The following is an 11944-nucleotide window of genomic DNA, read 5'->3' as shown; positions in this document are numbered from 1 at the left end:
CATAATGAGTATAAAGAATAATGAGAATAAATCACTTTATGTTGACAAGACCAACCATTGTACAATGCTGGAAATAAAGATGCATTATGCTCATGTTCTGATATTCGCCTGCCTGAGCTGTGATCACATAAAGCTCATGTGGAGAGTGTTTTAATGACAGTCTGTTAAAGTGGATCATCGTTTGTTTGTGTGTAAATAACGATCATCAGTTTCCTGCTGGTTAAAAACACCCAAATCACACAGTAACACTGAAGCCTGTGATCTCAGTGGGGCCGCCAGCTCTCAAACACACACACACACACACACACACACACACACACACACACACACACACACACACACACACACACACACACACACACACACACACACACACACACACACACACACACACACACACACACACACACACACACACACACACACATTCAGAATCACAGTCATTTACTGCTGCTGTTGTCTGTTATTGACATTAAAAACTCAATCTGATCACATCTGCATGACAATATTTATTGATTTGATTCCTGTAAACACTGTCACACATGTGAAATAAACCCATTTATTGCTTTATGATAGACTGTAAATACATGATGCTAATTTTGGTTTTAGCAGGACACTACACAATATAGATGATTTCAAAGCTTCATACACAGAATAAAAATAAAAACTCTGCTGGTTACAGTAAATACAGTATCAATATGTTCCATTGATAAGCACTTGAATAACATGAGACAAATACACAAACCTCTTACTTAATACTGTCCTGTGGTTTGGTTCATCTCTGCTCGGATTGAGAGAAAACTTTACATCTACAGTAAAATCATTCAAACTGGCGCCTGTAGGCTACATGACAGGCAGAAAGATAACTCTACTGCATACTGTAAAATACTTTTACATTTACATTTATGCATTTGGCAGACGCTTTTATCCAAAGTGACTTACAGTGGCCTTATTACAGGGACAATCCCCCTGGAGCAACATGGAGTAAAATGCCTTGCTCAAGGACACACTGGTGGTGACCGCTGGGATCAAACCAGCAACCTTCTGTGTGTCAGTTCCATGGTTTAACCCACTCACACTTTTAGGAAAGACTAAGAAAAAGACAACCCCCCGGTTTCACAGACAAGGCTTAAGCTAGTCCCAGACTAAAATACATGTTTGAGCTGTTTTAACTGAAAGTGCAACTTACACTGACACATCTTAAATTACAGTAGCCTATATCAGTTCCATTCCATCCATCACACCAGTGATGACAAGTCTATAAAAACTACATGAATGTCCTGATTGAACTAAAGCCTAATTCTGGCTTAATCCAAGCCCTCTCTGTTGTCTGGCTATCATCAGCTCAATTTAAGATTGAGCATTGGTCAACCATTTAGACAACAAGAGGCGTGATCAACGGGCAATGACCCATAGATATACATAATAAAGGCTAGATGTCAACAAAATATGGACGTAGTGTCCATGACGTCACCCATAGGATTCTGAAGAGCAGCTTTGAAGCACAAAGTAAGGACGAGCTGGCAGAGTCTCTAACGTCATCACCGGCGGCCATCTTGTCACAGGCAAGCTTTCTGGCAGGCTCTGTGCTACCTGATGTAAGGCGAGTGATCTGCACGAACACAAATACTCTTATCTCGCTGGAATCTTGACGGATTTACAAATGGTTTGGTTTCTTACAAACATTATTAACGTGGCTATAATTCTGAATGCTTGAACATTTTGGTTATAATTATTCATAAGTATGCAGCATCATAACTACATCTCTGACGTTTATAACAAGCCAAACAGTTTGAAAATCAGTAGAAAATTGAGCAAGTTATGTTTTTTAAAAATTACATGTACCATTAAAACACAATGTTACGAGTGAGCGAGCTGACTGTGACAAGATGGCCGCCAGGTGCGGACGTCGACCTCCATTGGCCAGCAGCGCGGACGAGACATCTAGCCTTTATTATGTATATCTATGCAACGACCCATCACTTCTCTATCCGTCGTCGTGTTAAACCCACCAATAGCGCGCCAGGTGGATAAGCCAGTCTGTGATTGGTTCCCGCAAAAGTGTAACAGAAGCAGTAGAAATGAATGTACAGGTTTCCAGACTGAGCTGCAGAGCGAAATCAAAGGGTTCACCCAGTCTACCCTGTCTGTGTAACCGAGCTGATATATTTACAATTATTTATAGCACAAAAGGTTAATTGAAAAAAGATGCATTGAATACAAGATTATACAGGCAACATACAATATATACGATAAAGTATTTTAGACCATATTTCATTATAAAGTGCAACATTGAGAGTTTATTTATTACCCTGATGACTTTTCCTGAACTAGAAAACACTATTTCAACATTCCCTGATATGCACAGGGTTTCCATGACTCAGTATGAGTTAGTTACTAATCATATCACTATAACATTAAAGTAACACAGCTTACACTACGCTGAATAAACTTTCCTCAAAATCATCATGAAACGGAAGTTGAGATCGTCTTTTCTTCTCTTTTGTGCCGTGAATCCGAGAGAAACGCTTCTCAAACAAGAACAAATTTCGGGCGGGGCTTGATCTTCTGACTGGAGTCACTGCCGTCCTTCTGTCCTAAACTTAACAACACACAAACTGCTGATTTAGAGAGAAGTTCTCTTTTTAATACATCAATATCAAATAGAAACTACATTTAAGAAACTACATTTAACTACATAAAGTAAATTACTGACATAAATTATTATTGTTATTTATATTTAGTTGAAATGAACTGAAGCATTACTGAGGTTTGGCAGTGAGATGTCCTTAGATCTGCAGCGTCCTGAAACACAATAACAGCATTATAATGTCTTTATAATCAGCACAGATATTGTTATGCTTCACATAATAATGAAATGAATGAAAGCATGAATATGTTGTTTATCTGTAGTTGAACTGAAGCATTACTGAGGTTTGGCAGTGAGATGTCCTTAGATCTGCTGCGTCCTGAAACACAATAACAGCATTATAATATATATATATATATATTAAACAAATAATTGGAAGAGAAACTACCGATCTTACTTGGCAGTGGTAACAGCAGGGCATTCTGGGTAATGGTGTTCTGATCTGTGTCCATGGCTGAAAAAAAAATTACATCCAGTGTCTGTCTGACAAAAAATAAAAGCTCTTAAACACATTTGAACTCACCAAAGTTAGGCAGAGAGATGATTTTGGAGCCCATTGCACCTATAAAAGTCATGAAGGACACGTTCAGTGAGTGAGAAGAAGAATCAGCGTCAGATAATAAGAGATGAATTCAGATGTTCTGACCTCGAGCAGCTGCTGGAGTCACTTCAGTGTCACAAAGACTTTGAGTGTCAAGAAGATCCTCAGCTGAAAGAGACAAGAGAGAGAGAGAGAGAGAGAGAGAGAGAGAGAGAGAGAGGATCGATTCATGAAACACACCTGAACAACGTGTGTGTGTGTGTGTGTGTGTGTGTGTGTGTGTGTGTGTGTGTGTGAGTGTGTGAGTGTGTGTGTGTGTGTGTGTGTGTGTGTGTGTGTGTGTGTGTGTGTGTGTGTGTGTGTGTGTGTGTGTGTGTGTGTGTGTGTGTGTGTGTGTCAGTGAGTGTGAGTGTGTGTGTGTGTGTGTGTGTGTGTGTGTGTGTGTGTGTTCAGGACCTACTCTGAATCTCCTCCACACTGGGGTCTGTGGGGTTTTCATCATCTGAATCAGTTAAACCTGCAGATCTTTCTGCTCCTGATGGAGTTCAGAATGAAATGATGATTATTAAACATGTTCATGTATTTAGTCATGATCACAGTGAGGCTGGACAGTGACAGTAAAACACACATTTTTAAATGCAGTTTTAATTGTGGGGTTTTTAGCAATTCATACTCACTGATTTCCTCCAACAGTTCTGGTTCCATCTGTGTTTTATGAAGAGCTGCAGAATCACATGAAATAATAAATAACACAGAACTCAGATCTCCTCATCTCATCTCATTGACATACATGCATTTATCAGACGCTTTTATCCAAATCAATATATGATCTGTGTATTCAGTCTTAGGCTGTCAGTGATGTTACAGTGTTAATGTGTGTGAGATGATCACAGTGTGTTTTGAGTTCTTCACTGTCAGAGCAGGAAACCCTTCATGAGACACATGGACATGTGGTGTTTAACTTCTAGAAGAGTCAGACTCACCTGATAGCTGCACGAGTGATGGTGTCTTCAGTGTGTCCTGCGCTTCTGAAATGTTAAACATTAGCACACTCTCTCCTCTTCAGCACATATTTATGTCCTTTTAAGAGACTAAAATGATACTCACTTGGATGTTTAACATATTTGACCAGTACATAAGATGTGAGGACAATGAAGGGGAAAACCATCAAAACACAAGCTACATATACAATTTCTACATCCCACGCCCACAGTGAGACGCTGCCAGTCATACAATACTCAGTGCATACGCATCCCCCTCCACCTGTCACAGAACAATAATCCATTATTGATCAAGTTTCTGAAAAATTAAAAATCAATAACACAAAATTGTAACACTAATGGTCATTAGGATGGCGTCGCTGGAGCTCTTCAATACTTTTACTATTTTTCTTTTTTTTGTCATGTTCTAGGTAATTCTGTTCATCGAGTATTAGTTTAGTTTTACTGGTGCAAAATCAAATGTAGCCATAGAGCAAACCACAGGTCAGCCAAACAGCAGTAGCATTTATTACCTCGGTCAGAAGCATCACAACACACGCGATCGCCTGTCTGGTGCTCCACCACACACTCATACTGAGATCTTTCAGACGGCAGGATCTCCAGGCTCTTCATCAGCTGAAAGGATCCGTCTGCGTTCGGTCTGATTCCCTCTGAGTTCAGCTGCTCATCAGGTAACGCCGTCTGATGGTGTCTGATCTCCATCTGCACATGTTTAGGGTAGAAGCCTGTGGCCAAACACACCAGCAGCTGCTTGACTGAAGATCCAGACGCTTTTACAAAAAAGTAAGCTTCAAAACGAGCTGTAAAACAAACAGACATTATTAATTTAAATAATACACCAGCATGAAAGAATGCATTCAGCAGAATCTAATGCAAACTCACATCTCATGATGATCTTTCCCTCTCGCTGAAGGTCAGTGAATCTGGTTAACGTCTTCACACATTTCCTCTCCAGGCTGGAAACTGATTCTCTGTCCCATGTGACGTTATGGTCAAGGACTAAAGGCTTCCAGTGCATTGAGAGGTCAAAGGTCAAGGTCTGGCCATCATAGGCGTATTCATCAGTGCCATGAAGAAACATCACTGAACCATCAGAGCGACGCTCAACAGCACAGCCGTGCCTCCACTGAACAACATGAAGATCTGAAGAAACACAGAGATCATTTGACCAAATATTTTGAAACGCCCATCAGATGCACAAGAGAAAAGGGTAACACTTTAAAATAATGATCCGTCATTAATAGGAGTAATAATGAGTAGGACTACACAAGCTAAACTAATCAGTAAGTAATATCGAATTTAGGAGATAGTACCTTGTTAAGTAAGCAATACTTACTGAATGAGATTAGCCTCATTAATAACTATTAACCAACTGACAAGTTATAAAGAACATTATTGTGTGTCAGAGACGTAATCAATCATCTTTTTTACTCTGAATAAATTCATAAAATGCATCCCTAGTTACTCAAGTGTTACCTAGTCAATATGCAGGAACTACTAGTGATCTGGACCATTATTTTAAAGTGAATTTTTTTTTCACTTTAAAATAATGCTCCAGATCACAAGTAGTTCCTGCTGACTAGATAACACTTGAGTAACTAGTGATGCATTTTATGACCACATTGAGAGTAAAAAAAGACAATTTCTCACATCTCAGATATGTAATGTTGACTAGTGATTAATTAGTCATTCTTTATCATTTGTACTAGGGCTGCACAATATATTGAAATTATCGAAATATCGCAAATGTACATATCGCGATATGTATATCGCAAGGGCACTCAATATCTGAATGATTTTAATAGGCTACTTCAACATTGTGAAAAGTGTGTGTTTTAGGTCGATGCATATAGCAGAGAATAGACTGAGCACACGACTGTTACTTATGTGACTTGCTTGACGTTAAAAAGAGTTATTAAACGTAATAACTTGCGTAAAACAACTCCTTACAGTCTCGCGCTGTCTGACACACACACACACACACACCAAAACGTGCGCACAAGCCGTTATTTTTTCCGTGTCTTGTTACACACTCGAACTGTAAAATACACACAGTTGTGTCAAAATGGCTGTCTTGATGAGTATTCATGTAAACACAGTCGGTTATGCTTTAAAGAGCACCTATCATGGAATTTTGAAATTTACCTTTCATGTAGTGTGTAACATAGATCTAAGTGAACAAAAACATCCTGTGATAGCTTGAAATATGACAGTGCACCGTATATATAGTTATTTTCTTTCAAAAGTAAGAGTCGACTCGGAGTCATTTTTAAGAATCGTTAGAAGACCGAAGCTTTTTCTCTGACTAGTTGACGTCAACTTGTCAATTTATTTGAATACGATACGCCCACTTATTGCGCTCCAAGACGCCAGTGAAAGCTACAAAACATCATGGCGACGAGACGCCAGTGAAAACTAGAAAACATCATGGCCACGAGACGCTGTGTTCTGAAGTGCGACTCAAAAGCAAACTTTTTTCATCTGCCCAAGGATGAGCATTTGAAGACTAGGTGGCTTGAAGACAAACCATACATCGTCGCGATTGAGTGTTTATTATTAGTCGTCAAATGTATGTTTCGCGATCTCAGGAAGCTTTTATTATGGACTTTTATTATGGCACATGTTTCTTCTTCGTCTGTCTGTACCATATATGGATTATATGTGCACAGAGCGCCCTCCGGCTGCCAGTATGAATTGAAAACAACACACAAGAGACTCAATCGCTCATGATTAGGCTATTTCTGCCCATTTTGAGGAAGTATTGAATAAAAAATACTCCGTTTAGAAATTTGACACAGACATATGAGAATCTATCAATATGTCTCCTCATCTGCACACTTTTGAACTAAAAGCCCTGAGGGATGTTGATTTGTCGCGAGTCTTCGTGAGGAGTTTTTTTTATGAATGATCAGCTGAGGCTCATATTACAATCAAACAGTACCGACGCGGTTTTCATATTCATAACTCCTGACACATATTAACAAATTACTGTCATTATAAGACTTTGATGGGCGTTCCGTTTCCGAAAATATCTGCACAGACTATACCAATCACAACTGACTGGGTCATCTGACCAATCAGCGCAGATTAGCGTCACGTAAAGGCGGGGTTTTGAAAAGTGAATCACTAAAGGAATCATTTGAGAATCGCTGTCAAAACAGGTAAAAATAAATGCATATTATAAGAAAACTAAAGTCTTTTTTGTCATTGCATGCATGCAAAACTGTTGTTGGGGACTTCTAAAACAATATTTGGAACATTTTAAATGCCATGATAGGTGCTCTTTAAGTGAAAGATATCAGTTGGGGAAAGAAATTGATTTTACACACGTAAAGCAATATCGTATCGCATATCGAACATTGCATTATTTAACAAGCATATCGCACAGCCCTAAATGGTACCTATTAGTTCTTAGTGATGCCAATCCCATTCAGTAATTATTGATTACCTAATAAGGAACTACTGTATCTTAGTCCTAAATTTGATATTACTTACTGATTAGTTCAGCTTGTTTCTATATTAGTTAGCCGTAGTAGCAGAAGTGTTAGTCCTGCATTACTTCCTGCATAGTTACCTATTAATGACGGACCATTATTCTAAAGCAGGGGTCTCAAACTTGCGGCCCGCAGGATGATATTTTGTGGCCCCCTACTTGACATTAAAGTTTAGTGCGGCCCACGCGTTGCTCTGAAAAGCACCTTTTTGCTGAGTCGTTGTGTGTGCATCGCTTGCCGCCTCCTTTATGTGTGTGTGTGTGTGTGTGTGAGAGAGAGAGAGTTAGCTCGCCCCTCCCTCGTGCAGTATAATTGGTTGACACTGCGTGATTGACAGGAACAGACGAACGAAGCTGATCAGACAGTTGAAACAAATGTGGTCTAACAGCGCTTGTCAATGTCAAAATGATTGAGATGGCCAATCAAATCAAAGTAGGCGGGGTTAGCGTTCTCTTTTGGCTCGTGGACACTGCTCAGTCTTCACACACAGACGAGTGCGTCAATCTATCGCTTAATGCCGTTGCTGAGAGACTCTATTCTTTCCGGTGAAATCCCATAACAAAATGCAAACGTGTCCATGGTCTTATTATACAATCATTGATGAACATCTTTGATTTTAATGAAGAAAAACTATATGAGGGCGGATTAGAACCCGGAACCTTTGACACGGTTGACAAAAATTCTACCACCAGACCACTGGAGGATTCAAAACTTTTTGCGGATCTGTGTATTTATTCACTCATGCGAAGAATATCGGGACTAATGATATGTTTTACACAAATTAATACAAATATTGTTTACAAATAGTCCCAAAAAGATTATTTCCCTACTAGAATTAGACCTAGAATTTCGCTCACTGTTCTGTATGACCTGGTTACGGCCTTGCTGTGAATTAGTCTATTATTTAAAATAAAATTAAAATCATTTATTATGTCATATTGCATGATTTAATTTCTATAGGCTATATTTAGTTCAAATTCAGAGGAACAGTTCATGTTCAGAAGAAACATTCATGTTGGAGAACTGTTAATAATAAAGATTGAGAAGATTGGATCAGTTGTGCTACTTTTTTTTTTGGAATACTTGAAACACTTTTTATGTGTTAATACTTGATGCGGCCCAGTCTGACCCAGAGTCTACCTCCAGCGGCCCCCAGGTAAAATGAGTTTGAGACCCCTGTTCTAAAGTGTTACTGAGAAAAGTACATTGTTCTCATGAGGAAATGAAATTTGCTCAGATGATCATACTCACCGGTGTCCCGTGTGCTGTTCTGGTTCCTCTTGAGCTCCATCAGTGTTTTAAGGTTGATTTGAAGCCACTGTTGTTTATAATGCAGATCATCTCTTTCATTAAAGAGTCTCTCAGATTCCTCACACACCGGAGTCATGAAATCTGCTTTATTCACACTCTCACACAAACTCATCTGTATGTCATTGAGTTCCACTGAGCTGTTGAATTCATAAATGTCTCCAGATTTTGATATGACACTGTACATGTAATGTAGAGAGAGGATTTCTGGAATGATGAAGAAAGAAGAACATGTCATGCATCATTTGTTACAGGCATAAGCTATGTCCAAAGTTTAAACCAGGGTCAAACCTGAAAACAATGAGGCCACAATCATATTTCTGTATCTTGGCTGTGTTTCCCGTACAACGGCGTAACTGCTTAACGGTGAAGAAAACAACTAGCTAGTTCCCAGAAACCGTATTGTCACAAATTGGCCATTCAACCACGTTGCTAGATGTTTTGCTACAAATTACGGACATTATTTCTAATTTTTCTCAGTTATTTTGCTCTATTTTCAGATTCAATCATATGCTAAAGAGCAATCTTGCTTCCAGGATAGACCCTAGAATATCATGCACTTTCCCAATTGATAATAACTTTTCTTCAATGAATAATAAATAGTAAAAAGGTTTTGTTAGGGAGATGTTTTTCAAAGTTCTGCACTGATTTTTTTGGACAAATCTGCGGAATTATGCAGAATGGTTTTAAATGTGTTAAAAAGATCTCACAGAATTCCGTGAAATGAACACGGGTCCCTTAACTCAAAATCCGTGGTAGTTTCACGGAATCGCCGAAAATTCCGTGATGGGTCCACGGAAGTGATTCCTATATAAGTCAATGACAGTAAACTGACGCGTTGGGCATGGTTATCGTCATGAAACTATGATTTTTGCCATTATGACATGGAGTGTGATTCTCGATTTAATCAGCCAGCGTAATTTTATTTATTTTTACAGTATTTAGACACGTATTGAACACGTAACCCAATCCCTTCCCTAAACCTACCCATTTGTGTATTATAAAAAACAGGATATAACAGGCAGATACGACTGCAGGCACAATTTATTCCAAAAGTACAAATATTCCAAGTGTTCCGAGGCCAAACGATTAATTTGTGTGAAGCGATCAGCAGCGTCGAGTCCATCCGCCGAAGATCAAAAATACATTTCAAATTTTACCGCCGGAAGAAACGTTACGTCAGCTTTCACAGCATTGGCTGTCGTATGTCTCGTGACCAATTGCGTCATTACGTAGGCTTTGATTGTAAAATGCCATTGGCTCTCGTGTGTCTCGTGACAGATTGCGTCACGCTGAAGAGTCGTGTGTATTATTTGAATCAGATATGAATGAGTGTGTTGTGTTCACGGAGCGGCGGGATCATCATTTTAGCGAATAAAACATTAAGATCAACTCAGTTCTTTACATGAAGACATCGTGTGACTTCAAAAGACTTGGAATGCAACATGAGTTAATACTTTATACTGTTTTTGGTCAGTTTTTGCAATAAATACCTGTGACTGTACTTGTATTTACCTGTTATGTGTTTTATATTGTTGAGAGTGGGTAGGTTTGGGGTAGGAGTGGAGTAAGTTGCTCCAAAATATAAAAGTAGCTTATAAATATTCATAAAATCATGTCTGCTTTTTACTGTCATTGACTTGCATAGGAATCACTTCCATGGACCCATTACGGAATTTGCGGCGATTCCGTGAAACTGTCACGGATTCTGAGTTAAGGGATCCGTGTTCATTTCACGGAATTCTGTGAGATCAGGTTGTAAAAAGATCTAAGAGTAATGGAACTGAAAACATTAAATATCCAATATTTACATCTTAACATTTATTTAAAGGTGCAGTGTAAATTTTAGCAGCATCTAGTGGTGATGTTGTGAATTGCACCTGCTCACCCCTCCCTCTCGAAACACATAGAGAAGCTACGGTGGCTGACACAGGACAAACATGTGAGACAGCAGAGTGTGACTAGCACTCTGTAGAGCAGTTTGTCCCTTTAGGGCTACTATAGAAACATGGCGGTGCAAAATGGCGGCTTCACTGTAAGGGACCCGCGGTGTGTGTGTAGATAGAAACGGCTCATTCTAAGATAATAAAAACATTATGTAAGGACTTTGTACACCACTGAACACATTGTTATGTATATTATATTGCATTTCTGTCCATAGATCCTCAAATACTACACACTGCACCTATAAGGTTTACAGTATACAAATAGAACAACTTGTTTTTTAAACAAAGCTCTTATAGTACATCCACTAAAACACAAAGAAAATACTGCTTTGTAAAATCAAACACACTGGAAAGGGAACATCAAGATTGATAATTACATTACACATTACCAAACTTCTCAGAACGGATTCTTTGAGCCTTCATATGAATCTTTCCAGTCTAATACAGACACATCTGCATGTGAGAATATGTCAAAAAAGAAACTAAAAAGTGTTCTTACCACCCCGAGAGGAAGATATAGCTGAAATCAGAAGGAGAACTTTGATTGAAGCCATTCCTGATCTGTGGGTCTCAGTGTGAAACTGTAAAACCATGTACTTACAGACTTACAAATGTGAAAATAAAAACGACGCTGTTCAGGGTTGCCATGTCTGTGTAACAAAACCAGCCCAACGACCATATCCAAATGTCAAAAATCTCAAATGTTTTACAGTCACCATATACGCAATGGGAAGTGATGGGTCATCACGCACACAGGAAAAGAGAAATTTCATAAACGTCACGTATCAAATAGGCACAAGAATTAAACAGGAACAATTTCCAGTCCAGACTAGGTTTTTTTTACCACAGTGGCAAGCAGTGTGTCATGATGAAACTGAAAACACATTCAACATTGTCTGCAAATGTATAAGCTGACACCTGAATGATAAGCTTTGAAGAAGCTTGACTATTTCTTCCCACAGACAATTTTGACTAAAGAGGGCTGAGAATGTTTCAAGGCGCTG

The 11944-nt window shown here is 38.9% G+C and overlaps 1 protein-coding gene across 1 annotated transcript; it reads right to left on the bottom strand.

Annotated features, from left to right (window-relative positions):
• Nucleotides 1-494: 494 nt before the first annotated feature.
• LOC307133569 (RT1 class I histocompatibility antigen, AA alpha chain-like) lies at nt 495-11717 on the bottom strand. Its single transcript, XM_079828671.1, has 14 exons — nt 11440-11717; nt 8938-9201; nt 5075-5335; nt 4705-4992; nt 4299-4454; nt 4175-4219; nt 3869-3913; nt 3652-3726; nt 3297-3359; nt 3174-3212; nt 3048-3104; nt 2931-2969; nt 2767-2805; nt 495-2602 (listed from the first exon to the last, which is right to left on the bottom strand). Exons 1-14 carry the CDS (start codon nt 11531-11533, stop codon nt 2598-2600), a joined length of 1470 nt encoding a protein of 489 aa, XP_079684797.1. The 5' UTR covers nt 11534-11717; the 3' UTR covers nt 495-2597.
• Nucleotides 11718-11944: the final 227 nt, after the last annotated feature.

The sequence above is a fragment of the Gobio gobio genome (assembly GCF_949357685.1).
Source record: "Gobio gobio genome assembly, chromosome: 11".
Lineage (NCBI taxonomy): Eukaryota > Metazoa > Chordata > Actinopteri > Cypriniformes > Gobionidae > Gobio > Gobio gobio.
This window is presented reverse-complemented; position numbering and strand designations above follow the sequence as displayed.

What these genes read in the sequence shown, in the direction of transcription:
- LOC307133569 (XM_079828671.1), bottom strand. Translation starts at nt 11,533, where the DNA reads ATGGTTTTACAGTTTCACACTGAGACCCACAGATCAGGAATGGCTTCA. An exon ending in GGGAAAGATCATCATGAGAT is followed by an intron (nt 4,993 to 5,074) that starts GTGAGTTTGCAT and finishes TTTGTTTTACAG; the next exon opens with CTCGTTTTGAAGCTTACTTT. An exon ending in ATCACTCGTGCAGCTATCAG is followed by an intron (nt 3,914 to 4,174) that starts GTGAGTCTGACT and finishes GTGATTCTGCAG; the next exon opens with CTCTTCATAAAACACAGATG.